The sequence below is a fragment of the Oryctolagus cuniculus genome, chromosome 5 (genome assembly GCF_964237555.1).
Source record: "Oryctolagus cuniculus chromosome 5, mOryCun1.1, whole genome shotgun sequence".
In the NCBI taxonomy this organism is placed as follows: Eukaryota; Metazoa; Chordata; class Mammalia; order Lagomorpha; family Leporidae; genus Oryctolagus; species Oryctolagus cuniculus.
The window spans coordinates 134,329,067-134,357,036 of NC_091436.1; the positions used below are offsets into that span (position 1 = coordinate 134,329,067).

Consider the following 27,970-nt stretch of genomic DNA (forward strand, 5'->3'; position numbering starts at 1 on the left):
GTACATGAATTACATTGTTTGGTCTTCTTATGTTGTATCACCCTTGCATTCATGAGATAAATCCCACTTGATCATGGAGTGTACTCTTTTTAATAAGCTATTGGATTCAGCTTGCTAGTGTTTTCTTGAGGATTTTTGCATCTGTATTTGTAAAGAATATCAGTCTAGCTTCCTTGTAGTGTCTTTGGCTTTGGAATTATGGTAATGCTGGCCTCAGACTGAACTAGGAAGTGGTCTATACTGTTTCTTGAAGAGTTTGCAAGAAATGATAGTAATTCTTATTCAAAATTTTTTTGACAGGCAGAGTTAGAGAGAGACAAAGAGAAAGAAAGGTCTTCCTTCCATTGGTTCACCCCCCAAATGGCTGCTATGGCCAGTGTGCTATGGCTGGCGTGCTGCGCCAATCCAAAGCCAGGAGCCAGGTGCCTCCTCCTGGTATCCCATGTGGGTGCAGGGCCCAAGCACTTGGGCCATCCTCCACTGCACTCCCGGGCCACAGCAGAGAGCTGAACTGGAAGAGGAGCAACCGGGACAGAATCCGGCGCCCCAACTGGGACTAGAACCCGGTGTGCCGGTGCCGCAGGCGGAGGATTAGCCTAGTGAGCCGCGGCGCCAGCCTAGAATACTGTCTTTATGTTTTAATGTGGTGAGTTTGGTTACAATGTGTTGTGGTGAGGATCTTTCCTAGTCATATCTATTAGGAGTTCCATGTGCTTCCTGTGCTTGGATGTCCCTTTGTTTCTCCAAATTAGGGAAGTTTTCTGTAATTATTTCAATAAGAAAACCTTCTAATCCGATCTCTCTTTCCACAGCTTCAGGAACTCCTAGGACCTGTATGTTGGGTCATCTGATAGTATCCCATAAATCTCCAACACTTTGTTAGTTTTCTAATGTCTCCTTTTTTTTGGTCTGACTGTAAAGTTAGATAGAGATATGTCTTCTAACTTGCATGTTCTTTCTTCTGCCTTCTCAAGTCTGTTCTTAGGGCTTTTCACCATATTTTTTTATTTGTTCTATTGAATTCTTCATTTCTAATATTTTATTTTCTCTTTAAAATCTCAATTTCTTGGGGAAAATTTTCTTTCATGACATGTACAGATTTCTTTAGTTCATGGATTTGCTTCTGATTATTTCTAAGTAATCTTACGATCAATTTTTTGAATTCCGTTTCTGGCATCTTCATTTCACATTCTACTATTGAAGTGTCCTTGTCTTCCTTACTGTTTCTTGAATTTCTGTGTTATTAGACATTTGTGGTGAAACTTTTTTTTTTTTCCCTGTAATGGCTTTTATCTTTGGACGATGTCTCTGTGGCTCAGTGGGGTGTCGCTCGCTCTTTCAGTGATTATCCAGAGACCGTGTTCCGGGTGTGGCCAGGGAGCTCTGTTCAGTGCACCAGGGTGAGGGGAGTGTTCAAGGTGACACCCAAGTTGGGCATGGTAGTTTTATTTTTTTAATCAAGGGGAGGTTTGTTGAGATCTGTTGGTTATTCTCATACTCACCTCCTCTCTTCATAGGAGACCAGTGCCTGGGCGCTAGCCCCCGAGGGTACAGTTTTCATCCATGCTGCCACAGAACCACACAGAGGGTCCATGCAGTCCTCGGTGTGAACACGGATCCTGCAGCAATGACCCTCACAGGGAATCAGGGAGCCTCGAGCGTGTGGAACCTCTCACAAGTGACTGCTTACAGTCCTAGCCACACCCTGTGCCCTCCCATGTTTCCACAGTGCTGGCACACAAGGCTGCCACGGTCACGAGCACCCAGCTCCCTGTCAGTGCTTCCAGACAGACTCAGCTGTCTCTTCTCGGCTAGTTGCTGGGTGCGGACACACACTAGTGCAGTTGACGTATGTCAAAATGGCGCCAGCCCTCAGCTAGCCACAGCACGCTGGTGCCAGGTGTCAGGGAGAGAAGCGTGTCCCCCTTTTCCCTCTAGGTTGGCAGGTACACTGTCCCCCACAGAGTTCTAAGCTGGGCCCCTGCCAGGCTCTTCCCACAGCTGTATCACCAGTGGCTTGGGCTGTGCAGTCTGGTCTCTCCTCACTCCAGAGCTGGTGCTGAGGCTCTTGGGGTCCCAAGCTGTGCATGTCCACACCCTTCATGAGGTCTACAGTGTGCCCCCAGTTTGTGTGGGGTTTCCTCTGCCATTTTCTCCCTAACGCTTTCCTGAGATTGTACTCTTTCCACTTTTTTTTAAAACTATCCTCCCCTAGACTAGAGCAGTAAGCTCCCTCCCTATTCCACCATCCTGACAAAAAACCTGAAGATATTGTTTCGAGGGAGAGGCAGAGAGAGAGAGAGAAGTCCCCAAATGGTCACAACAGCCACGGCTGTGCCAGGCCAAAGCCAGGAGTGTCATCCAGGTCTCCCATCTGGGTACAGGGGCTCAAGCACTTGGGGCCATCATCCACTGCTTTCCCAAGCCGTTAGCAGGGAGCTGGATTGGAAGTGGATTAGCCAGGACTTGAACTGGTGCCTGCATGGGATGCTGGCTCTGTAGGCAGTGGCTTTACCTGCTACGTTACAATGCCGGGCCCTATTTTTTTTACTTTGGGAGGCAGAGAGAGGGAGTGCTTTCTCATCCACTGTTTTAATTACTCAAATGCCCATACTGGCCAGGGTTGATTTGGGGTCAACCCATGTGAGTGGAAGGAACCCAGTTAAGCCATTACCCCTGTCTCCCAGGTCTGCATTGGCAGGGAGCTTGAGTTAGGAGCTGGAGCTGGGAATTTTGGACCCAGGTACTCCAGTGTGGAATACAGATATCTCAACTACTAGGCTAAATTCTTGCCTCCTTTTTATTTTCTTAGTAGTTATCCTTAGGGTTATAATCAACATTCTAAGTTTATGGAAATTTAGTTTGATTATAATATTTAATTTAATTTTTTAAGAGACTGATTTATCTGAAAGTGTTACACAGAGAGATAAGGAGAGGCAGAGTCCTCCATCTGCTGGTTCCTTTCCCAGTTGGCCACAACAGCCAGAGCTGCGCTTATCCAAAGCCAGGAGCCAGGTGCTTCTTCAGGGTCTCCCACACGGGTGCAGGGACCCAAGGACTTGGGCCATCTTCTACTGCTTTCCCAGGCCACAGCAGAGAGCTGGATGGGAAGTGGAGCAGCCGGGACTTGACCTAGCACGTACTTGGAATGCTGGCCCCGCAGGCAGCGGCTTTACCTGCTATGTCACAGCACCGGCCCAGAAACTGGATAATTTTAATCGCCTTCCTTCCAGTTTACTGATTCTTTACCCTGCCTCCTCAAATCTCCTTTTGAACTTCTTTAGTGAATTTTTCACTTTAACTATTTTACTTTTCAGCTCCAGAATGTCTGTTTGGTCCCCTGTAACCATTTATATCAGATCATCATTGATACTCTCTTTTTAAAAAGATTTATTTATTATGAAAGGAAGAGTGACAGGGCGAGAGAAAGAGATATTTTCTACCTGCTGGTTCACTCCCCAAGTGGTCACAACAGCCAGGGTTGGGCCAGACCAAAGCTAGGAGTCCAGACCTCCATCTGGGTCTCCTATGGGGGTGGCAGGAGTGGGAGAACTTGGGGTCTTCTGCTTTCTAGCGTGCATTAGCAGGGAGCTGGACTGGAGTGCAGCCCAGGACTGGACCTGGCGCTCCGACGGGGCATGGCAGTCACACTTGGCACAAGTGCACATGTCATTCCCCGGTTCCTTTAGTTATTTGTTTATGGTTTCGTTCTCTTTACCCATGAAGGACACATTCCCAGGTCCAGTGGGTGCCTGACACTATGGTTGGTACCGAGCGCTGTGGATACTGTTTGTTCTCATACATAGATACTTACGGTAAAGCTTAATACACAAATTAGGCACAGTAAGAAACAATACAATAGAAAGGTGAGAGTAATACTGTTTCACACTAAAGATTGTTCTGGGGACCAGGAGTCCATCTCCTCAGAGTCACGGAGCTGGCAGAACAGGACGCCCTCTGCCGGCTCTAGGGGGGCTCTGCTCTCCCTCCTCTAGGCCCTGCCGGCGTCCCTTGATTTGCTGCCACGTTATTCTAGTCTTTTCATCTTTACACGGGGATCACCTGTGTTTCTGTGTGTCCCAAGGCTCCCTCTGCCTCTTTAAGATTCGGGGCAGGCTGGTGCTGTGGCGTAGCGGGTGAAGCCGCCGCCTGCAGTGCAGGCATCCCACATGGACACCCGTTTGAGTCCTGCTGCTCCACTTCTGATCCAGCTCTCTGCTGTGGCCTGGGAAAGCAGACGAAGATGACCCAAGGCTGCGGGCCCCTGCACCAACGTGGGAGACCCAGAAGAAACTCCTGGCTCCTGGCTTCAGATCGGCACAGCTCTGGCTGTTGCAGTCATTTGGGAGTGAATCAGTGGATGGAAGACTCTCTCTCTCTGCCTCTAACTCTGGCTTTCAAATAAAATAATAAATCTTTAAAAAAATTTAGGGCCCACCCAGATAGTCCAGGTTAATCTCCCCATCTCAAGGTCCTTGGTTACACAGGAAAAGACTCCTTTTTCTTACAAGGCAACTGTTACAGGTTGAATTGTGCTTCCTTCCTAAATTCGTATGTTAAAGTCCTAACTCCCAGCAGCTCAGAACGCGGCTTTATTTTCTTTTTTGTTTGTTTTTTATTTATTTATTTGAAACTCAGAGTTACACAGAGATAGAAGGAGAGGTAGCGAGAGAGAGAGAGAGGTCTTCTATCTGCTGGTTCACTCCCCATTTGGCCGCAAAGGCTGGAGCTGCGCTGATCCAAAGCCAGGAGCCAGGAGCTTCTTCCAGGTTTCCCATGTGGGTGCAGGGGCCCATCTTCTGCTGCTTTCCCAGGCCATAGCAGAGAGCTGGATTGGAAGAGGAGCAGCCGGGACTCGAACCGGTGCCCAGATGGGATGCCGGCATCACAGGCAGTGGATTTACTCGCTACGCCACAGTGCGGGCCCCACGGCTTTATTTGATGTGATAGCAGATGAGATAGGTTAACCTGAAATCGTGCTGGAGCTGGGGAGGGGGGCCCTAATCCCATGTGACTGTGTCCTCATAAGAAGAATCCCTGTGCAGACAGACCAGAGGCAAGACGCCACAACACAGTCATCCACAAGGAGAGGGGCGTGGAGGCTGCCAGAGCCAGAGGAGGGGCTGGGAACCCACCCTCCCTCCTGGCCCTCTGCACGGTGGAGCTTGCCGACACCTTGACTTCAGACTCCCAGCCTTCAAGCAAACACACTTACTGCTGTTGCTTAAGCCACGTGATTTGTGGTGGTTTCTTATGGCAGCCCTAGGAAGCTAACAGCGACATGAACAGGTTCCAGGAGTTAGGACCGGAGATCCTTGGGTGGCCCTTGTTCAGACCGCTACAAAGGAAAAGTGCTTGCTGCCTTTGCAGCTCTTGGAGGCTGCCAGCGCTCCTGGCTGGTAGCTCCTTCCTCCACCTTGCAAGCCGGTCTCGCAGCCTTTGCCTCCATCGTCACCTCTCCTCTCTGTGGCCCCTGCCCCCCACCCGTAGCCCTGTGATTGCATCGGCCTTCTGCGTAATCACGACCACCCCCCTCTCCAGAGCCTTTATTTAGTCACCTGCAGAGCAGCCTTCACCACACGGAGACAGTCGCAGAGTCTGTTGTCAGGATGTGAACATTTTAGGGGAGCTCTTCATACCGTGTCCATTTTTCTGTATTTTATTCTTAACCATGAATGGATGTTGAATTCTCTCACTTTTTTTCTGGCATCAATCACTACGATAATGTGATTTTTTTTCTTCTTCAGTTTAATATGTTGAATTACATTGATCTTCAAATATTGACCACTGTTGGAGCCCTGGAATAAACGCCACTTGATCATGGTGTTTAATCATACCCACGCACATGCGTGTAACTGAATTCTGTCTGCTAATGTCTTGTGAAGGTTTTTGTGTGTACGTGCCTATACGCATGATGGGAGTCTGTTTCTGCTTTCTTTATTCTGTCCTTTACCTGGTGTTAGGTTCAGAATAATGTTAACTTCATGAGTGAATCAGGAAGTGTTCTTGTTTGCTGGAATAGATGGCATGGAGGTTCTATCAGTTTACCTTTAAACACTTGTGGAATTCTCCTGGGAAATGATGATTTTTTGAAAAAAATGATATAACAGGTTTTCTTTAAAAAGGATTTATTTATTTGAAAGGCAGAATTAGAGAGAAAGAGAGGTCTTGCATCCAGCGGTTCACTCCCCACATGGTTGCAATGGCTGGGGCTGGGCCAGGCCAAAGCCAGGAGCCAGGAACTCCATTTGGGTGTCCCATGTGGGCGGCAGGGGCCCAAGCACCTGGCCATAGCAGAGGGCTGGCTGGGAAGTGGAGCAGCCAGGACTAGAGCAGGTGCCTATATGCGATGCCACCATGACAGGCTGCAGGTTCACGGGCGCCACCTCAGCCCCTGGAGCACTGGCTGCTGCCTTCCCAGGCAAATTCGCTAGAGCGGGAGAGGAGCTGCCAGGACTCAAGCTGGCACTCCGACAGCAGATGCTGCGTTGCAAATGGTGGTGTAACTGCTGCACACTCGCCCCTGGAGACTTCCCTGTCCCTCGCTATGATAAGTCATTTTCTATGGGAACTTTGGCATTTCCGTGCTATGTTCTGAGACGCGGGCTCTTACTCAAACTCTGTTTCAGCTGATTTTGTTTGACACTCCTCCAGTAAGGGAAGGGGAAATGTTACCTCCTCTGGCCAGGTGGGGGTGGCAGTCGGGCTCCCCCGGAGGTGGGAGCAGCCTCGTCTTCCCTGAGCAGTAGACTGCGTACTGGGCCTCCTCGACACCACCCCATTGGAGCGTTGGGGCACCTGTTACAGCCTGGTCTCAGCGGCTGCCTCAGTTGGCCCCTGCTGGAATGGGCAGCTTTGGGCCCCCCTTCTGTCTGTGGTGTCTGGCTGGCGTTGGGCAGGTAACGTCTCAAAGTTTCCCATCTTGCTGGGCTGCCCCTTTCCCGTTCCTTTGGCTAACGAGAGCAGGCTTTTGTCTGTGTGTGCTGCTGTTTCTGCCAAGGTTTTAACTAACTATTTATTTGAAAGGCAGAGTGAGAGAAGAGGACAAACAGATCTTCCATCCACTGGTTCACTCCCCAAATGGCTACAATGGCCATGGCTGGGCCGGGCCAAATCCAGGAGCTTTTTCCAGGTCTCCTTCGTGAGCGCAGGAGCCCAAGCACTTGGGCCATCCTCTGCTGCTTCCCCAGGAGCGTCAGCAGGGAGCTGGGACAGCCAGGCCTCAAACCAGCATCCAGATAGGATGTCGCCGCAGGTGGAGGCGTAACCTGCTACATCACGATGCTGGCCTCCCCGCCAGGGGTTTTAATCAGACTCAGGGGAGGCTGGGCGCAGCTAACTTGACCCGCCTGGAAGCCCAAGTTCCGGTTCTGGTTTGGGGACTTTTCGAGCTGTCCTTTACTACAGATGGTCAAACATTTTCAGTTGTTTCCTTAATGGTGCATTTTCTGTAGAGATGTTTGGTTTTTATAGACTTGAGTATATTAATCCTTCTTGGATTCCAGTTTGTAGCATTTAGAAAGGCTGCTCTCATACCAAGATTACGAAAAAATTTTCTTCTAGCTTTGAAGTTTTTTTATTCTACATTTTCCTGTGTCTCTATCGGTGTTTGCCGGAGGTTTTAATTGCACCAGTACAATACAAGCCACCTGGAATGTAGGAACAGGAATCTCCCTGCGGACCCAGTTGTCCCAGCTCCATATTCTGGGGTTCAGATAAATTCCTTTATTTGCTAAACGCTCTTTATTAATGGTGTTCCTAAGAGCCGTGACCTGGAAAAGGCAGAGCCTGCAGCAAGCAAGGGCTGGGCCAAGCCTTGGCCTTCCTGGGGCGTGACTGTGTGAGCCAGCTTGACCTGTGACGTTCTGCTTGGCTCGGAGCTGCACACTCTGTATTTTGGAATGCAAAGCTGCTTTAAAAGGTGCGCGAGGGGCCGGAGCTGTGGCATAGCGGGTAAAGCCAGTTGGAGTCCTGGCTGTTCCACTTCTGATCCAGCTCTCTGCTGTGGCCTGGGAAAGCAGAAGATGGCCCAAGTCCTTGGGCCCCTGCACCCACGTGGGAGACCTCGAAGAAGCTCCTGGCTCCGGATCGACGCAACTCCAGCCGTTTGGTGAGTGAACCAGTGGATGGAAGACCTTCCTCTCTCTGTCTCTTTAACTCTGCATTTGAAATAAATCTAAAAAAAAGGGTGCATGAGCTGGCAAAGTTCTGTGTGCTCAGTGGCCTGGGTGTTGTAGAAGGGTGGCCAGGCCAGTCTCAGCCTCCACCAACACAGTACCTGTGGAGGGGAGACGTAAGGACACAGGGGAGTGTGACAGAAGTGGGCCCCTGCAGGGGCGAGAGGAGCACGCAGCGGGGGCTGAGGGCCGACTGATACCCCATGCCAAGACACGGAGCAGCTGGCAGTGCCTGGCTCCCGGCAGCGCTCCTGCCTCCAGGTCCCCCAGAGGGAGGCAGGGGAGACAGTTGGTGCCACTTTCGGCTCTGAGCAGCAGGCCTGGGCCCAACCTGAACCAGTCTGCGGCCCCGCCAGCACTGCAGGTAGGCAGAGTCAGAGTCAGAGTCAAATGGGGGGCATCCGAGTGGCCCAGGCAGGGACTGCGGCAGTGCAGTGACACTAGCCCTGACCTGACCCTTCTCTTCCAGGCTGTGGCCCCTTCTGCCTAGGAGAGTACCCTGGTCAGGGAGTGAAGGGGTGAGGCTCTCCACGGCCCAGCGGGCCCAGGTCTTCTGGCCCGGCTGCAGCACAGTGTGGCCTTCCAAGTCCTACACGGGCGCAGGTCACGGGCGTGGCCCTCTGGCTCAGGGAAAGCATTTGCCATGTCTGAGTCTTATTTTCTTCCAAGATTGGGGGTTGGATCGGCTAAGTGCTGTGTTCTGGCAGCTCGGGCTGAAGCAGGTGTAGGAGCAGGGAGCCCGTAGCCACTGGGCTGCCGGTCTCTAGGTGGGTGTCTGAGCCTTCCCGAGCCCGTTTTGCTCTCCAGTGATAAGGACGATGGGCTGATGCGATGGCTGCTGGCGCAGGGGCTCAGGCAGCGAGGCGGCTATTACCACTGTGCCTTTCGAGATTCTGTCCGCTAAAGGGCAGCCCGCATGCCAGCCTCCCCTCTGCCCACCAGCGGCCCCTTGGGAGCCCACGGGCTGGCCTCGCGCCTCCAGCTGGCTGTGTATGTCTCCAACTTTACCCTCCCCTCTCCCCATTGAGCTACGAGGTCCCCCTTGCTGCCTGGCAGACAGCTGCCCCGTCACTGTGGACTCAGGAGCCGCGACCAGGACGCGGAGGAGCCTCCAAGCACAGGGCGCGGCCCGCCCTCCCCGCGCCGCGCCTCCCGGGAGAGGAAGGTGGCTGGCACAGCCCTTGCACCAGCCCCGCCCACTGTGCCAGGGCCCGCTGAGGAGCTGACGGCAGGACTCCCAGACTGCCACCTCGGCCGCCCCAGCCCGAGCTCTCGGAGTCCGGGGATCCAAGAAAGAGGCTGGTTTGATGTCGCTCCTCATTTATTCATTCCATCTGTTCTAAGTTGTACAGTTACGAAAATAACAAAACCAAAGCTGGAAGCCCAGGAATATTTACACTCTCGTGAAGTGAGGTCAGTCTATGTTGCCACACAGATTGGTTATGTTTGGTACCACAAGATGTCTATAATTCAGACAAAATCAGACAGATGAACAAATGTATGTACAGTGAAACGAGGGGAAGTCATTCAAGTATCAAAATACAGAGACAAAGATTAAATAACATTTTTATTACAATTCAGTCCCACTGCCACCCATCTGCAACCACACCTCCGTGAGCTGCACTCTGCAGGCCTGGGCATCTCCGAAGGCCGAGCTCAGCCCAGGCTCCCGGGGCCTGGGTGACTACAGCTGTGCCTGCTGTGGGCTCAGCCCAGGCTGCTCAAGGAACCCCCCATTATCTGATGCTAGCAGCGGAGCGTGGCAAGTGCAGAGCAAGCGGAAGAGAAGGTGGGGGCCGGGGAGCCAGGGCTGGGTCTGCTCCCAGCTGCAGTCCCCCACCTCGGGCTCCTTCACAGTTCAGAAACAGGGACTGGGCCTCCCGGTGTGACCTGCACTCGGTGCACACGCAGGGCTCTCCGACCGCAAGCCTGGCCTTCCTGGGGCGGGCACAGGGGAGCGCGCCACCTTCCTTACATTCCTGTCTTTGAAATAAGCCAATCTCAAAACCAGAGCCGGAGACCGGCTGAGGCGCTGGGGTGCGAGCACACCCTGAATAAATAGAGAGATAGCAGCTTCGGGGAAGACACACCTATGCTCTAAGAACGACAGACGGCCTCCGGACGCATCTTAGTGTCTACGTGGTTTCTGTTTGGGTCTCCCGCCCACCAGCAGACGCCGGCTTAGCTGGGACTCGGCCCCTGTACAAGACGACGGCACCGCCCCGGCACCGCAACGCGAGGCAGCACCCTGCACTCGGGATCCTTAGGCTTCCTGGGCAGCTCTAGGAGGAAGCAGGGGCTGAATACTGTGCAGTGTCACTGACGGGGATTCTCAGGCCCTGAAGCCAACAGGAAGAACTGCAGGTGTTGAGGTCCTTGTTTAGTACCAAGAAGGAGGAGTCTGCCTCTCCCACAGCGGGGAGCTGAATCCCAGACCCGCCATGCCAGACGCTCAGCAGACAGGAAAGCCCCGAGGCCCAGCCTCAAGTCAGCTGCAAGGTACAGGCCTGCCCTCGCGCTCTGGCCAGGCACAGGGTTGTGGACGGGGACACAGACATCAGCATCCAATCTGGGAGGCAGGGCGCGGTGCTGAGTCCTGGACCAGGCACCCTGGGCCCAGCATGCGGCCTGCTAGCCTACCCATGGCGGGCAGCACTGCCTGCCCACGACCTGGAAGCAACAGGCCTGGCCCGGCTTTGCCTCTCAACACCACGGAACAAACCCCTTCCTTTCTGAGGGCACCCAGGGTGAAGAACACAGCCCAGGTCACTGGGAACAGCAAAGCGAGCCAGGGGGAGGCGTAAGCAGCACTGGTGGGCGCAGACCAGGCCTGCTCTTAGGCCGCACTGGGGGAATGAAAGGGACCAACAGGCCTCTTCTATGCCTGGAGCCAGCGAGAAGCCGAGCACCAGGGAATACCAGCTTCAACCCAATTGTTCAGAGAACCAAAATGAGCCCTAACGGCACAGCCCCGATGAGACAAATCGGACTGCCCACTGACGCCCCAAAGCAAGCTGCTGCTCTTTGACTCCGTGGCACGGAGGAGCTCCTGGCCCCAGAGACTGCTTGCTCGTCTCCGCCTGGCCACTGGACCCTCACATTTGGAACCCTGGAAGCAGGAAGCAGCTGTTTCTGCCCAGCTGCCCATGGCCAGTGCAAGACCGGATGAGAAGTCGGGCAGCGTTGTGAAGGACAGCAGCTTGGCTGGGGGCTGGAAAAGCAGAGAAACCCATCCACTCCCCTGGCCTGAGCCACACAGAGGCCACGCTGGGATCCCACCGTGAGGACAGAGGCTGCCAATCTCAGGTCCCCTGTCCTCGGACCCCACAGCCATTTGTCTAATGGTTGGCAGTTTGACCGAGAGGTTTGAGCCAAGTGTTAAAAGTTCATTTTATAAAAAAGCCTTTTTCTATTAAAAACCTGTTCAGACGAGTCCTTCTTGCCCTGCAGGCAGCGCCTCTGCTGGGCCTGCGGTGCCTCCCTCGGCAGGGCTGGGCTCGCTCTGCAAGGCCTGGGGGCAGCAGGCCCAGGCCGAGCTGTCGGGCGGAGGTCCCCACAGGCAGAGGTCGGGCCTGGGTCTTCAAAGCTGCAGGTGAGGTGGCGGTGGTGGTGGCAGGAGCCTGCGCCCCCACGTGTGTGTGTCCGCAGCACAGTGTGGTTCCTCAGTGGCTCAGCTTGGCAGAAGCAAACAACGGGGGGAGGAGAGGGTTAACTACAGGGGCTGCAAAGGCGGAGGAGTGGAGAGGAGGTGCAGAGGAGCAGTCCCTCCCCGCCTCCCTGCCCTCCACACACCCAGCCCGCCGCTCCGCTCAGGAAGGCACACGGTCAGCGGGGCGGAAGGGCCCACCGGGCTCGGCCGCCGGGCTACGCTACATCCGCGCGGCCTCCGACGGAACTGCTGCCACCTAAACTGATGCGCTCGCACACCGTGGCCCCACAGCGTGGAGAAACGTCAGAGGACTACGGGAGTGGCTCGGTCTAGACCCCCGTGCTGCAGCAGCTCCTCTGCGGAAGGGAGGGTGCACCACGGGAGCAGGGCCAGGCCCCTCCTGCTGCTCCTACAGGAACGCCTTATTCCCCTGGGAGCCACAGCTCCACAGCCTGCGATTCGACGGCTGAGACACATGCACGCCACCAGGTTCCTTGGAGTAGAGGGCCCATTAGGACCAAGAAACATGCCGAGTGGAGTCAGCCGGCGCCCACGGGCCTGGCACGTACCCGGGGCCCTCCCAGAGCGCAGTCTGTCCCCGGCCAGGCCACGTCTCCGAGCTCAGTCTCAGTGGGGCCCGACCACAAGAGCGAGGCCAGCACCTCAGAGCAGCCGAGGGGAGGGGGCGGGGCCGCAGGCTGCGGGGTTCTGGCACTGGGCCGTCACAGTGGCTGGCTGTGTCAGGGAAGGTGAGGACAGCGCCCCGCCGCGGCTCAGGACAGAAGACGGGGGCGGGGCCGGGAGCCAGGCCCACCCGAGAGGGTGTTAAGGTGCGTTCTGCGTGGGCTCCCGGCCCCGCACATCCCTTGCCCCCTTGCTGCCCACTTCAGAGGCGACTCACCCCCCAAGCTGTCCTCAGCCCAAGGGGGAGGATTCACAGTGTGTGGCGGTGTGGGGCACATCTGTGAGTGTGTGTCTGGAGCAGCTGCCCAGGAGAGCAGGGCCCCGTGGAGGCGGCGCCGTGGCGTCAGCAGCTGGAAGGAGTCGAGAAAGCAGAAAGACCGGGCGGCAAAGGCACAGTGACACTAGTGGAGACGGGGAGTGGGCTGTTTTAGAAGATAGTGGTCTCATACTTGGTGTTGAGGCTCCGCTTAGAGTCTGGTTTTGGGTCCACAATCCAGGAGACACTGGCATGGGACTGAGCATCTTGGTCCACGTCGGGCGGTTCCAGCTGCCAAACAAGGACACAGAAGAGTCAGAGGGCAGCCCCGGGCTGGGGCCGGAGGCGAGCGGCCCACGGCCCCTTTACCACCTGGGTGGCACTGGAGTCTCAGCCAAGAGCGGGCCGGGGCTGGGGCCTTCCTCGGAGCACCTGGGGGACGGCCACCTCCAGGGGCAGCTCCTCCTGCCAAGGATCTCCCGGTCTGCTCAGGGGAGGAAGCGTGCTCTACCTGAGTCTCCTCTGCCCCACCCCTGGGCAGGAAAGGGACACGGGGCTGGGCAACTCCACGCCTCGGCTCCCTCAGTGGGGCCAGACAGCTCACCCTGGAGCGAGACCACAGCAGCCATGCCAGGCCTCGGGAGAGAGGACACACGACAGGAACACAGGGGGCGGAAGCACACACAGGGAGGGGCAGAGCGCCAACCAGGAAGGAGAAGGGAACGTGGGCCACGCAGGCCGAGGAAGAGAGCTCACGGTCACTTCGGGGAGACGGACACACAAGACAGCAGGAGGCGCAAAGACCTTGAGTCCAGGACTAAGAGACGGCAGCGGTAGGTAGGAGGGACGGTGGGTGGTGCAGGTGTGACAGTAACAACAGCGACTATCGGGGGGCAGCGGCACCTGGGGCGCAGAGCAAAGCAGACAGACACAGGGGCGGCGTCACGGGCCTGCTGCGGGCTCGCGCTCTCCACAGCCCCGCGGTGGCCTTGCCCTGGGGTGAGCCTGGCGAGGGAGGTGAGCAGGGGAGGAGCTGCTGTCCTAACGGGCAGGGACTACTGGAGGGGCAGCCCCCCACCCGGGGACCCCGAATCCAGGCCAGGGAGATGACGGGGCGTCCCGGTGCTGGCGGCCCACGTACTGCAGATTTCCTCACGCCGACCCGAGGCTTAGGCACTGGTTTGGTAGACTTGGTTTCAATCGTCTCTGCTGCGGGGGCCCCCACAGGCCTGGCCTTCTGGGCCTGCAGAGCCAGCTGATAGGCCACCTCGAAGGCCTGCCCGAGCGTCAGGATGACCTCGTAGGTGAGATTCTGGGGGGAGACAGAGCACTGATGAGCGGGGGCGCGGGGGCTGCGCCGGCCTCTCTCCAGTTCTGCCTTGAACACTAACAGAGAGCGCCTGTCTGGAAAACAGGGTGTTGCAGCAGGACTGAAACATCAGGGGACAATCTGAGCACAGCACGGCTTTTTCCATTTGCATAATTACACCTTTCAGAAAGGCCAGGTGAATGCAGGACCTGCGGCTGCCACACCAGCTCGTCCCAGAACCGAGACAGCCACCCTTCCCACCGCCTTCCCTCCCTCCCTGCTGGCCCTCCTCCCTCCCACTCCTGGGGCCTCTCCCGTTCTCCCCCCCTCACTTGAAAGGTCATGGCTGGGGTGGGGAGGGAAGGAAGGAGGGAGGGTGTGTGTGTGTCATGGCAGGGGTGGGGAGGGAGGGGCGTGTGTGTGTGTGTGTGTGTGTGTGTGTGTGATGGTGGGGGAGGGAAGGAAGGAGGGAAGGGTGTGTGTGTGTCATGGCGGGGGAGGGAGGGGTGTGTGTGTGTGTCCGCACACGGCTCTGCAAGCCTTCAAGGCGGTGCGTGTGCTGCAGTATCTAGTTACATATTTTGTAACCATTTAATACAATAGTGTGAGTGTTTTTAAGTGCCTTTTTTGTACTGTGTCACTGACAGTTGGTGCCCCTAACCCCTTACCCACAAGCCCCATGGTGTTTCTGTGTGGTTTATGCAGCACGGTGAGTTTTAGGAGCACATACGACACAGAGCGGGCAGCACACGACAAGGGCCACGGACTGTGCGTGCGGCGTGGGTCACCTCCCTCCATCTCCAGGCCTTCCCCGCCTCCCCGACCGCGAGGTTGGCTACACAAGTCTTCAGAGAGTTCATGGAAAATGCATATTATATAAAAACTATGCATGGATTTCAACTGATTTGTACCAAAAATAAACTTACCTTTTAATTTCATTTTCCAAAACCCTTTTGCAGTCCCTCATATTTCCCTTTGAATAGATGAGGAAGTGGCCACAAGTGTTTCCCAAGTCACACAGCCAGCAAGGGGCACAGCCAGGTGTCTGATGCCAGACCCGGTTCCTAACCCCGCCAGCCCAGAGCAAGCAGGAGGCTGGGCTGCAGGGGGTGCTGAGAGCTGAGTACTCCAGGAGCCACAGAGCTTCTGAAGTAGCTGCTCTCCCGGAGGGCCGTGGGGCCTTGTCTCCGGGCAGAGTCCCCACAGGCCCCAGGCTGAGTGTGAGAAGAAATGTGAGGAAGGAAACCTGCACGGGAGGGCGCTGCCGGGACAGGGCCACGGGGCCGGGCACAGAGCCCTGGGGAGACAGAGGCCTCGCCAGCCCTCAGAAACCCCTGCCCCGCAGGCCCTGGCCAGCCCTGGCCGCCTCCGTGCTTCAGCCTCACCCCTGTGTGAAGGAGACCGGCCCGGGAGGCAGCAGGCCTGCTCCGTGGACCACGCGTGTGCTCAGTGCCCGCCGGGGCCGGGGCCGGGGCGCCACCCACCACGTCCACTGTGCTGAAGACGTGGCAGTAGTGGTGGCTGGTCTGCAGGTCCTTGGTGATGTAGGCGAAGGTGCACAGGTCCTCGGGGTCCTGGGCCGCGCAGGAGATGTTGCGGATCTCGTGCTCTGCGATGACGTTCTGCGGGCAGGAAGCGCTCTGGGACCCCCGCCTTCCCCAGGCCCAGCCCCGGCACCACCGCCCAGGCTTCTACCATCTCCATCGCCTTTTCTGTCTCACCCAGTGCATCAGCCAAACCCCACTTCCACCTCTCCCAACTCAGGTGCGGGCTCTCTGCCTCTGACCACAGCTACTAAGGCAGTAAAGTGTTCACATCCAATCTTGAGCTTTCTCTAGCCCCTCCGGCCTCCAGGGTAGGGGCGAGGTGGGAAGGGGCTTAGGACGGTGGCACCCCAAGTGGTAGTGCATGGCGCGGGGAGGGGCCTTTGCTCACCGAAGGCCTGCAAGCAGGTAAGCCATGCTGACTAGGGTGGGGAAAGAGGCAGGTGGCAGGGCCCAGGGTAGAAGATAGGCAAGCACCTGGCAAGGGTGGTGGGATGAGAATGACAGGGACCCAGGGGCACTCTGAGACCAGGGGTGAGGAGGGGCATCCGGGTGGCTGGCCCTGGAGCCCCATCACTGTGACGACAAGGCCCCTGCGCCTGTCTACAGGCCTCAGGAGAAGCGCACCTTGTTGGAGGCATCGATGAACTTGACTCCTTTGTAGGTGATGGACAGGATGATAGTGGGGATCTTCTTCATGTGCTCAGTGGATTTCTGGAGAGAACAAGGGGTGCCCGTGCATGTCCCTTCACCGCCTTGGTTTCCAGCCCCGGCCTCCCTCCCATCCGCCGCACGGTGCTCCCGCCTGCGGCCTCCTGCCCTAGCTGGCCCCTGCGTGCTCCAGCCTACCCGCATCTTGGCACAGGCGTCTTGTGTAGATTCTGTCCCTCGCAGGTCTTTGATCAGCATGGACCCCAGATACTGTGGGAGCGAACAGTGGCTGGGCTCAGGACTCGGGTGTTACTGTCCAGTGTGACCCGCCAATCTGGGGCTGTCCCACAACCCAGCGAACCCCCTTCTGCCCAGGCTGGGAAGGCCTCCACTTTCCCCTGGCTAAGCCCATCCAGAGCTCTCTACCCCGGCCCCTATGCTGCGGGGAGGCACTGAAGAACAGAGAAAACAGCCTCTGAGCCCCGGGCCTGGGCCTGGGCCTGGGCCTGGGCGGGTCCGAGGGCCAGCCTGGACTCGGAACTCCAGAGGCCTGGCCGGGAAACGGCGGTGGGGAGGAACTCACGTTGGCTTCGTAACCACAGGACTCGAAGATGAGCTTCTCCGGCTGGTGCTGCCAGCTCTGCACGGGGGCGTAGGGGGCAGCCAGGCTGGGGGGCCGAAGGGTCAGCTTGGCCTCGCGGTGCTCTTCCTGCAGAACACGTGCCATGGGACGGCTGCTGGCTGCTGGCTGGCCGCAGCACACCCAAGGGTGCAGAAGCCAGTGACCTCAGAGTTCAAGGGCCAGTGGAGAGGGTGGGGGCAGAGTAGCAATTCAAATGCACTGTGCAGGGGAGGAGGTGCTGAGGACAGCAGGGAGGGGGCACCCACAGCTCAGAGCAGGGCTCAGTCAGGAAGGGCTGGCTCTGCAGAGTCCAAGAGGAGTCCCAAAGGAGACCGGAAATGACCAAAAGCAAAGGGGAATACAGCAGACTCCGTGTGGGGAAGCCCGGGCTGCTGGGCGCTGTCCAGAACAAAGCAGAGGTGCACACGACTCGAGCCGTGTCTCACAGTGCAAGACCGGGAATCCTTGGCTAGGATGCTTTTAATTTTTACTTGAGAGACACAGAGCGAGCTCCCATCTGCTGGCCCATTCCCTGAATACCCACAATGGCTCCTGGCTGCAGCTGAAGCTGGGAACTCAACCCACGTCTCCTACTTGGGTAACAAGTCCCACCGGGAGCCAGCACTGCTCCCCAGGGTCTGCACTGGCAGGAGGCTGACGTCAGGAGCCGGAGCCAGGTCCCGAACCCAGGCCTTCTGATGGGGGATGTGGGAGGCTTAAAGACCAGGCAAAACACCTGCCCCTGGGGCTGCATTTTAAACAGAGCCTTCAGGCAGCAGCTGGGCGAGGGGCTGGGCCCAGGTGAAGATGATGGCTTCCTCAGGAGGGCAGGGGAGGAAGGAGCAGATTCGGGCAGTGTGTAAGGCTTCCACTGCCAGCAGCTGTGGCCTCACAATACAGAGCGCCTGAAACTGCTGGAAGGGCCGTTCTTAAGACCTTTGAAGTCACGGTCAAGTTTGTGGAACAGCAAGCGAAATCCCCAGATGCCAGCAATGAAAAGTGTGAGTCAGAAAAAGAGGCAGGAGTGAAGTTAAAGTCACCCTCACGGGCGTGAGGAACACCTGCCAATCCGCTATCTGACAAGCCCAAAGGGGACAAGGGACACGGCCAGGGGCCTGTGCAAGGCAGCAGGTGGGACAGGCCAGTCTTCAGTATCTCGACGCTCTGAGCAGGTGAGCTAGAGTGAGAGATGGAACCAGCTTTGGGCAAGGACATCAGGCGGCACCAGGGCCGGCAAGGCTGGTGAGCACCCTGGGGTCGCCAGCTGTACCCACTGGAGGCCGCAGGCACAGAGCAGGAATGGCCGGCTCTGAGTTGGGCTGCAGTTCTGCTGGGGAGGTGAACAGATGTGAGCTGTGGGAGCAAGCCGTGCGAGGAAGAGAGAATGGGCGGGAGCAAGGGCCCTGGGGTGGGCCGTGGGAATGAGCAAGGGCCTTCGGGGCTGGACAGTAGGGAGCTGCGGTCACAGAGGAGCAGGTGGCTCTGAACACCTGAAGGGGGAGTCCAGGCCACTGAGATTGTGGGTGCGGCCCGAGCACCGACACTGCGGCGCACTGTGCAGTCCGAGCTCCGGGAGGCCGGCCGGGCCTCAGCTGGGCCACCGAGTGGAAGACAAGGGAAGCAGGCCAGGTCGCTTCCAACGTGCCCAGGCACGGGGCAGCAGATGGCTCCGGGGGGTCCGTCCTGCCCACCTGGGTTCTGCAGCGCTCAGTGCGAGAGGGTGCCGCAGGCTCGTGAAGGCTCTCGTGCCGCCGCCTGCCCGTGTCCACCGAAGGCAGCAGGAGGTCCGCTGAGCGCCCGGTACACGAGTCACTCTGGCTCAGGGGGGATGACGTCTGGGAGAGCAGGTCTTGGCACTGCATGGGGAGAAACCCAGGTGGAACCACACCCCACTGGCCCAGTGTGACGACCCCACCCGCAGGGGTGTGGCCACCACAAGCACCCTCAGGCCACGATGCTCCCCTGGGCCTGGGCCGTCTGTGGAGAGGACAGCTCTAGGCCAGGGTGCTGCTTTTACGCCCATCAGAGAGGGAATCATCTGCACAAAACCTTGGGAAGACTACGGCACTGGCGGCGGCACCCTGTGGTCCCAGCTGAGAGCAAACGAACCTGCGCCCTCAGGCTTCCTAAGAATGGACGTCCGCTGTGCGCTTGGCTCCCAGAACGAGGCTGGGCTGCAGCTTTCTCGTCCATTGGAGGAGGATAAAACAGCCCCCAGTTGCTGAAGTTGTGGGAGAATGAAAGGGATGAGGCCTGGGACAGGGGCCTGGCAGGCACAGCTGGCCTGAGGGGGCAACAGGCTGCGGTGCAACCCATCCCTGCCTGCAGTCGGTTCCGTGACCTCTGCAACACGTCATCTGGGAGGGCTGCTCTTCCCCACCCCAGGCCATCCCGATCCAGCTAGGCCTGGGGCGCAAATCACACCGCCCTGAGGGGACTCCTCCCACCTCACCCCTGCCCTGCCTGAGGCTGAGAGGAACACCCAGAGGCAGCCCCAGCAAAGCCTGCATTCTGTGTATTTGTTTTACTTTCCCCTCAACTTTTATTTTCTTTTAAATTTTTATTTATTTGGAAAGCAGAGAGAGCAAGATCTCCCATCCACCGGTCCACTCCCCAAGTGCTCACAATAGCCAGCGCTGGGCCAGGCTGAGGCTGGGAGCTGGACACTGAATCTGGGCTTCCTATGTGGCTTACAGAGACTCATCGCCTACAGTCTCCCAGGGTGCACATCAGCAGGAAGCTGGAACTGGAAGCAGAGAAGGACCTGAACCCCAACACCCTGATACGGGCTGCGAGTATCCAAAGCAGTGACAACAGCTGTGGCAAATGTCTGCCCCAATTAAAAAAATCTCGGTGAAATCTTTTTTTGAAAGGCAGAGAAAGAAAGCTCCTAGGGGTGGCTGTTGTGGCAAACTGGTTCAGTGGCTGCTTGGGATGCCTGTTCCGCCTCCTGCCGATGCATCCTGGAAGCAGCAGATGACGACTCGAGTACCTGGGTTCCTGCCACCCACAGGGGAGATCGGGGTGGAGTTCTAGGCTCTTGGTTTCAGTCTGGCACATCCCTGGCTGTGGTAGGCATTTGGAGAGTGAAGCATTGGATAGAAGATCTGTCACTCTGCTTTTCAAGTAGATGAAAATAATCTTTTTTTAAAGATGCCATCATTCCCCAAATGCCTGCAACAACTGGGACTGGAATGAGGCTGAAACCAGGAGCCAGGAACTCAGTCCAGGCCTCCCATGTGGGTGGCAGGGACCCAAGCACTTGAGCCATTACCTGCTGGCTCCTAAGGGAGCATTCGCAGGACCCTGGGATCGGGAGGCGGAGCTGCAGAGCAGAACTGAAAGCAGGCACTCCGAGCTGTGCCTTCCTGCCCCACAGCCCCTTTATCACAGACCAGCCCAGGCTTCTGGGAGGCATGTGATTTCTAAAGAGCCAAAGACCCGTCTCCTGTGCTCCCCTGCTGAGCTGGGCCCAGGGGCAGACTTGGCCCCAACAACACAGCGGAGGCCCCTCTGAAGGGTTCCGAGAGGATTCTCTTTGAGTCCCAAAGATACAGAGAACACGCAGATTCCTTTTATCCCTCAACTCACTCTCAGCTGGGAAAACCTCGGGGGCTTCTGGGGCGGCTCCTCGTAGGGCCTGTCTGCGAGGGAGGCAATGATGCGCTTGCGATGGCCGAGCAGGTGCACTTTCAGGACCTGGGCAGCAAAGAGGGGAGGCGTCAGCGGAGACGGGGCTCCTGGGGTCCCCATGGCCAGATGTGTCACCAAGGAGCCGGCCCAGGCCCAGGCTGTACTCACATTGACGAGCTCCAGCTCCCAGAGGTTCTTCACAGTGTCGATGGAGCTGTAGCCACTCGACAGGAAGGAGTGGACATAGTCCTGCAGCCCCAGGGAGTCCAGCCAGGAGGGCACTGATGGGGGGCTGTTCCCATCACAGCCCAGCGCCTTCACCTGTGGGGCAAGGGAGGCAACGGGGCTGACATCTCCACACTCACAGGATGGGGACCTGGGGCCAGGCCAGCTCACACAGCTATACCAGGGGCAGCGGCTGAGGGAAGCCCCTGAGTACCCCCAAGTCCTTCCCTTTCTAGCACTGGCGCTTTGGCCTTAGCTTCCCCATGTGGGAGGTGGGAACCACTGGCTGACCCTCAGGGCCGGGTAAGGCTAGATGGGGGGGTGCAGGGACCAGAAAATGGGGTGTCTGTGAAGCAGGTGCTTCTAAGCCCTGACCGAGTAGAAGGAACACGGGGCCCTGGACTTGGCACCAGCACGGTTCAGGGGAGGGGCCCAGGCATGCCAGCTCCGAGCTCCCCAGGGGAAGACTATGCCTTCCTGGCTGCCCTGCTCTCCCAGGCCCACCTGGGGAGGGGCCTGTCGCCGGAGATCAGTATGGGGTGGCCTGGATGCCCCAAAGGGGCTCGAGGTGACAGGCCAACCCTGTGGGCATCAGGCTCACATGAGAGCCTGGCACCTCCCTGGTCCATCCTCACAAGGTGTTTACGACTCCTAGAGCCCTGATGCCTCTCCAGGGGCCTCGCGACTCAGTGAGGAAGCAAACAGAGTGTGTGCTGGCCCTGCTGGGGCTCTCAGGACAAGGAAGAGACCCGTATGATCTGTACGTGCTGGAGCCCAGCTGTCCTCAGTCCAGGGGACAGCGTTAGGGACAGGGCCCTGGCCTTGGCATAGTAGTGGTCACCTTGGGCAGAGAGCGCGCGGCCTGGAGCAGCTTCCGCCGGTGCTGCGGGTCACCAATGCCAATCTCTCGCAGATCTTGTTCTTCCATCACGTTAGACCCCTGAGAACAGAGAGAAGACATCAGGGCCCGTCCTGAGCCCACAACTTGTGGTCAAATTCTTCTGCTGCACCAACAGACACCAAGACAGCAAGGGGACTCAGGGGTCCTGGGGCCAGAGGCTGGGGTCAACTGCACACAAACCTGCAGGCTGCTGATCTGGGCCAGATCAGACAGGGACGAGGGGTGGGACCTCCCACGCCTGGCCACCTGCACTAGCCCACCTCAGGGAGTTCATGTGTGTGTCTGGGGAGCAGGTCCCAAGGCCGAGAGGAAGAACCGTTGGGCTAGCCCCGAGGGTTCCCGCAGGTGTGACGGTAGTTCTAGAGCATTAGAACCCCTGCAGGCAGGCAGCTGGTGACAGAGGCAGAGAGCCAAGGAGCTGGACTTGCCTCCAGGAGGAGGGCACCCAGTTAGAAAGGGCTCCCCGCCCCACGAGGAGTGGGCCAGAGCCGCGTCCACTCGGGTTGTTGTCCCTGACCTCCACCGGCCCCGAGGGGCACCCGCTGCTCAGCACCCCGTGTGATGGGGCGGGGGCGTGGTTGGCACTCACTGCACGCTCCTCACTCTGAGAGCTTTCACGTGGGTCATCCCCACGTCGCACGCACGATCCTGTTCTGCAGATGAGGAAACTGAGGTACACACAGGTGAGAAGTTCCCGAGGTCACACGGCCAGAGGTGGAGCTGATCGGAACCCGGGCAGTGTGACAACGCCACGTCCTCACCCCTGTGAGGACGCCTCGTGCCTGTGACTCACCAGACAGCTATTTTCGGATTCAACTTTGAGAGGCACAGCGTGGGCCCCGATAGGAGACTCACAGGTTCTGCCCTGGCCCTCAGCCACAGCCAGACGCGGGCGGCCGCCAGCTGGGTGCAGGGGGCTCTGGGCGTGGAGCCGGGCTTCCCTTGCAAGAAGGGAAGGGCACAGCAGGAGCTGTGCTGGGAGCGTGGTGAGGGACTGGAGGGGTTGGTACAGGGAAGCTGTGGCGCGGCCCCCGTCCTTTCTGTCGGGAAGGTATTCCGACTTCTTGGAGGAGGAACGTGTCTGACATGTCCAATGACCACGGAAACAGACAGAGGGGTGGCTGCCGACAAGAGAAAAGGAAAAGGATGGGGCCTCCCCCACAGCCCTGATTAGAGCAAATGGATCAAGACCCAGGTTTGGGGGATGGCGGCTCGAGTGACTGGGTCTGTGCCTGGGAGACTTGGATTGAGTTCCTGGCTCTTGGCTTCTTACAGGCATTATGGGAGTGAACTAGGAGGCGGGAGCTCTCTCAAATAGACATAACTCTATGAAATAAAAAAGAGAAATAGGGGCTGGTGCTGTGGAGCAAAAGGTTAAGCCTCTGCCTGTGGTGCTGGCATCCCACACGGGCACCGACTGTGTCCCCGCTGCCCCACTTCCGATCCAGCTCTCTGCTATGGCCTGGGAAAGCTGTAGAAGATGGCCCAAGTCCTTGGGCCCCTGCGCCCACATGGGAGAGCTGGAAGAAGCTCCTGGCTCCTGGCTTTGGACTGGCACAGCTCCGGCCATTGTGGCCACCTAGGGAATGAACCAGTGTATGGAAGTATGGAAGACTTTTCTGTCTCTTCCTCTGTCTTGTAACTCTGCCTCTTAAACAAATAAATAAAATCTTAAAAAAAAAAAAAAAAGAAGAAGAAAGAAACAGATGACTAGTTGAACTCGATGCTGCCAACCTCACAGCCTTGGTCTCTGACTCCTCGGTGAAGGCTGGGACAATCCGGGCTGATGTGAGACGAAGCCCACGTGCCTGCCCTGGCTCACACCACTCTTCACGCCCCATAGCCTTTTGATTCTCTGCACACACCCTGCAGTTTAAGTCACCTCTGACGCTGCCCCCGGAGTAGAGCGGATCCCACAGGTACAGGGCTCAGTGCCACAACCCAAGCCCAGGCTGCGACCTGCGCACCTGACACACCGGCTGTAAGCCAGGGTTCCCACAGCCCTTTCCTTGACTTGGATCACTTACTAGGGCAGTTCACAGAACCTCTGCTCACCCGTGTGTAATAAGGATGTGTCCTCGGGCATGTGGGAGGGGCTGGGAGCATCTCTGCTATAGGGACACCAGGCACGCGGCTGCCCTCACGTTCAGCTGCCCAGAGACCTCAAGGCAAGTTGATCAAATCACTGGCCAACCTCAACCTCCCCCTCCCTGAGGGGGCCACCAGCCATCTCATTAGCATACCAAAGGAGATCTCCAGGGGTTTAGGAACTGTGTGTCAGGAAACAGGAGGAAGAGCCACACAGGCATTTCTTATCCTATCACAGTACTCTTCAGGGGAGGGTCAAAGGGATCGATGCCTCAGACCCAGAGGGCCTGAGGGTTTTGTCTGGAGGTGGTAAGAGGGCAGAGAAGTGGGTCTGAGGCCAGAGCAGCTGCCCCGCACTGCAGAGGTGGGAAGGGTCAGGCTGCTGAGGGAGGGGCCGTGCAGCCCGGCCAGGGTCCTGCTCCAGCTGAAGAAAGGCTGTCCCTGCCAGCGCGGCAGCTCACTAGGCTAATCCTCCGCCTTGCGGCGCCGGCACACGGGGTTCTAGTCCTGGTCAGGGCGCTGGATTCTGTCCCGGTTGCCCCTCTTCCAGGCCAACTCTCTGCTGTGGCCCGGGAGTGCAGTGGAGGATGGCCCAAGTGCTTGGGCCCTGCACCCCATGGGAGACCACTGGATCAGCGCGGTGCGCTGGCCGCAGCACACTGACTGTGGCGGCCATTGGAGGGTGAACCAAAGGCAAAGGAAGACCTTTCTCTCTGTCTCTCTCTCACTGTCCACTCTGCCTGTCAAAAAAAAAAAAAAAAAAAAAAAAAAAAAAAAAAAAAAAAAGGCTGTCCCAGCTTGTAGCCAGGAAGGTGAGGTGGGCAAGGTCACACAAGGTCACACAGCCCAATCCCCTCTTTACAGAGGCACAGAACCCGGGACCCTGGCACCTGCTGCGCCTCTGTCTTCAGCCAGCTACAGCCTCCAGGTGTCTTCTACCGTCTCCACTCACTGCCTACAATGCCAGAGACTCTGAAGCACTCAGCCTGGGAAGGCCCACACCATGGGGAGACCAGCCCTTCCTCTCCCCCGACCACCTACCCTACACAGGCCACGTGTGGGAGCTAGGGAGGGGGAGGCATCCTGGGAAGGTGGGCATCCTGGGAAGGTGGGCATCCTGGGAAGGTGGGCAAGAGCTGGACATGTGGCGGATTCAGCGGAGGCTCCGGGCTGCAAGAGCCAAGATGAGGACGGTGCCAATACTAACGATGGCCTGCAGGGGGCTGACAGTGATGAGCACAAGCACCTTGCCCGCATCTCATTAATCCTTACAGTAACTCCACAAGGAGGACAAAGCCCCACTGTAGAGTAGGAAACCAAGAGAACCTCCCTGTCCACCTGCAGGGATAACAAAGGCCCAGGGGTGGGTTTGTTAGGGAAATGCAGTAAGGAAACAGAGCTGCCGTTCTGGTTCTCATCCTGGTTGCTTCACTTCTGATCCAACTCCCTGCTGACAGCCTGGGAAAAGGGCTCTTGCACCCACGTGGGAGACCCAGAAGCTCCTGGCTTCAGCCTGGCCCAGCCCCGGCTGTTGTGGCCATCTGGGGAGTGACCCTGAAGATGGAAGACCTTTCTTTCTCTGTCTCTCCTTCACTCTCCAACTCTTTCAAATAAATAAATAAATAAATTCATCTTTAAAGACAGAGACTAGTGGCCAGAACAGCACTGGCTGAGCACTGCCTCCTCCAGCCTCATCTCCATGCTGGTCACTCCCTGCCTGCCACCAGACATAAAAATGCAAAGGCTGCCGTGAGACAGAGCTGCATCCTGGCCTGACAGGTGTTTCTCCCCATAGCTCCTCCCCTCTCGCCTCACACAGCAGGTGCGGTACCCAAGGGGGCATACTCAGGAAACACAGCTAATGTGACTCAGGACCAGAAAGGAGAATCCCCCCAAGGCCAGCAGAGCCAGCACAGGGGAAAGCTGTGTCCTGGCTGGGTGACAGTTGTTCACCAAACCCTGGGCAGAGTGGGAGGCGGGGCCCGAGTTACTCAGAGCTTCCTGAGCCAGGGCCGGGTGGGACCTCTGCTCCGCCTTCAAGAGCATGGTGGATTTCCACTGGGCCCTGCATTCTCTCTCCAATTTTTTTTTTTTTCTGAGTAGAATTATACGTTAATTGTAGAACATTTTGAAAGTAAAGAAAGCACAAAGAAAAATGTGAAAGCCACCTATAAATCCATCACCTTGGGAGGAAAAGAAGGTTCCCATTTTGGTACATTTTTTTCTTTTCTTTTTCTTTTTCTTTTGACAGGCAGAGTGGACAATGAGAGAGAGACAAAGAGAAAGGTCTTCCTTTGCCGTTGGCTCACCATCCAATGGCTGCTGCGGCCGGCACAGTCTATTGAGCTGCGGCGCCGGCCAGTACATTTTTCTAAATGAATGAATTTTCTTTAAAAAGTGGGATGTTTACCATTTTAGTGTACTTTTCTAAGTTTTATTAAATTTTGGGGGTAAAACTGGGGCTGTAACACATACTTGTGCATGCATACACCCCACATATGCAGCTTTTCCCACACACCCATGGACTGTGTGCAGAACTTGCCCAGGACACACAGCTGTCCTCCACCAACACGGCAGTGGCCGCACACACACCCACAGGCTGCCTGCTCTAGGCTCTGCCTGCTAGTCGCCGCTGCGGCAGGCTGCCGTCGCTCCCAGAACAACCTCTGCGGTTCAGGCCACTGAACACAGACCAGGCTTCTGTCTCAGCTCGGACTGGGGTGTTGTCACCAACCCGTGGGGGCTCTCGCAGTGAGCCAGGAGAGGGGGTAGAGCACACTCTTCCCTGCAGCCCAGAGAACAGCCCCAGACTCAGAGTTTGGGGTGACAGGAGCTGGCCAGGGGACAGCAGAAAAGCCTCGGAGTGAGGGGCAGACAGCAAGGAGGGAGAGCGCTCTCTCTTGCTCAGGGTTGTGCTCCCAGACACCTCAGGGGTAAGGGCTTTCCAAGCGCCAGCAACTACACAAGGTGGCTGTGTTGTAAAGACACGAGAACGGGTTCTACTGGTTTTGCTGTTCAAGGTTCTCACCGATTCAGGACCTGGTAAGCAGGAACAGAGCACCTGCTGCACAGGCTGAGTAGCGACCATCATGCGAGTGAGGGGCTCAGTGACTCCTGTTGCCTTCCCCTCTGTGCCCCCACGCTGCCTGGCGGCACCAACCCCTGCCTCTTCTGGACTTTCTGATGCAATTTCCCGAAGTGGTCACCTCAACTCACGGCTGGCCCAGGAGGTACTCAGCCTTGACCCACACCTCCCTGCCTTCCCAAATAGCCAAAACCCTGCCTGGCCCAGGCCCGGGCCTCACTCAAGCGATAAAACTTAATGGTGACAGTGAGCAAGAGGAAGCAAAAATGTTACTGGCTCCTCATTCCCGAGACCTCGACAGACAACCTGTGGAGGCCCTGCCACTTCCCGGGGAAGGACGCAGCGGCACATGGGATTGGGGCGCTCTCTTCCAGGCTCCTGGTGGCAGCACGCCTTCTGGCCCTCATTCTCCCAGCAGGTCCTTGGTGTCTGCCCTCTGCAGGCCAGGTTCGCATCCTTGCCCTGCACTTGGAGCCTGTCAGCTCAGACACCTTCCTCTGAGGTCTTGGCTGCAGCCCAGGACTCACATTCACCCTGCAATCAGCAGGGTAGGGCCTGCTGGTCTGGTGATATAGGGCCCAGTCCTGGGTTCCAAACCACTCACAACAGCTTTATCTCATGGCTCTGGGGACATGAGCAGAGACAGACCAACCTCTGCCTCCTGCAGAGAAAGACTGCTGTGCACTCTCTCAGTGAAGACACGGCCACATCTCTCACAACGTCACCACATACAACAGTGCGTCTCCTTCAGAGCTTATGTCCCATGGGGCAAGAGGGTCAAATGGAGTCCCATGTGACAGAGGAGAAACACAGAGGCAAGGCAACCTGCTCAAAGCCACACAGGAAGGGGCCAGGAGGAGAATCCAGGTCTCCTGGTCCCTGGTCCAATTCTCTTTGCCACTAAGTAGGATCTTGAGCTTTCTCCTGAACCCTTCCCCTCAGTTTACGTAGTCTGACCTCCATCCAGAGCTTCAGAGACAGCGGGCAGCAGGGCAGGGCTGTGCTGGTGGCTGTGCAGGCCTGGAGCCCTAAATCAATGCGCGGAGCTTGCTCAGGTCTGTTTCGTTGCCAGCTCCTTTCTCAGCCTTCTGTAGAATGCCTCCCTACACACTGCGGGTAGACAGGACAGGCTGACCCAGACCACCC

General features: G+C 57.2%; 1 protein-coding gene and 1 long non-coding RNA gene across 15 annotated transcripts in view; one reads left to right on the plus strand and one right to left on the minus strand.

Moving 5' to 3' along the window:
• Positions 1–9,480: 9,480 nt before the first annotated feature.
• ANKS1A (ankyrin repeat and sterile alpha motif domain containing 1A) overlaps positions 9,481–27,970 on the minus strand; it is a 211,299-nt gene continuing 192,809 nt past the window's right edge. For 7 of the 14 annotated variants that reach the window (XM_051855742.2, XM_070074166.1, XM_051855738.2 and 4 more), the window contains 11 exons: positions 21,592–21,690; positions 20,694–20,846; positions 20,484–20,591; positions 18,584–18,748; positions 16,854–16,979; positions 16,469–16,540; positions 16,247–16,333; positions 15,560–15,697; positions 13,908–14,078; positions 13,523–13,669; positions 9,481–13,057 (listed from right to left, as the gene is read on the minus strand). In XM_051855742.2, the coding sequence (XP_051711702.2) occupies positions 12,938–13,057; positions 13,523–13,669; positions 13,908–14,078; positions 15,560–15,697; positions 16,247–16,333; positions 16,469–16,540; positions 16,854–16,979; positions 18,584–18,748; positions 20,484–20,591; positions 20,694–20,846; positions 21,592–21,690 (1,386 nt within the window). In that variant the 3' untranslated portion in view covers positions 9,481–12,937. The remainder of the gene's footprint in view (positions 13,058–13,522; positions 13,670–13,907; positions 14,079–15,559; positions 15,698–16,246; positions 16,334–16,468; positions 16,541–16,853; positions 16,980–18,583; positions 18,749–20,483; positions 20,592–20,693; positions 20,847–21,591; positions 21,691–27,970) is intronic. The other 7 variants (XM_051855743.2, XM_051855741.2, XM_051855747.2 and 4 more) reach the window with 5 other exon arrangements.
• Positions 13,055–15,023, plus strand: LOC138849673 (uncharacterized). The gene is made up of 3 exons (XR_011388698.1): positions 13,055–13,599; positions 14,182–14,271; positions 14,781–15,023. It is a non-coding gene; the product is annotated as an uncharacterized lncRNA (long non-coding RNA).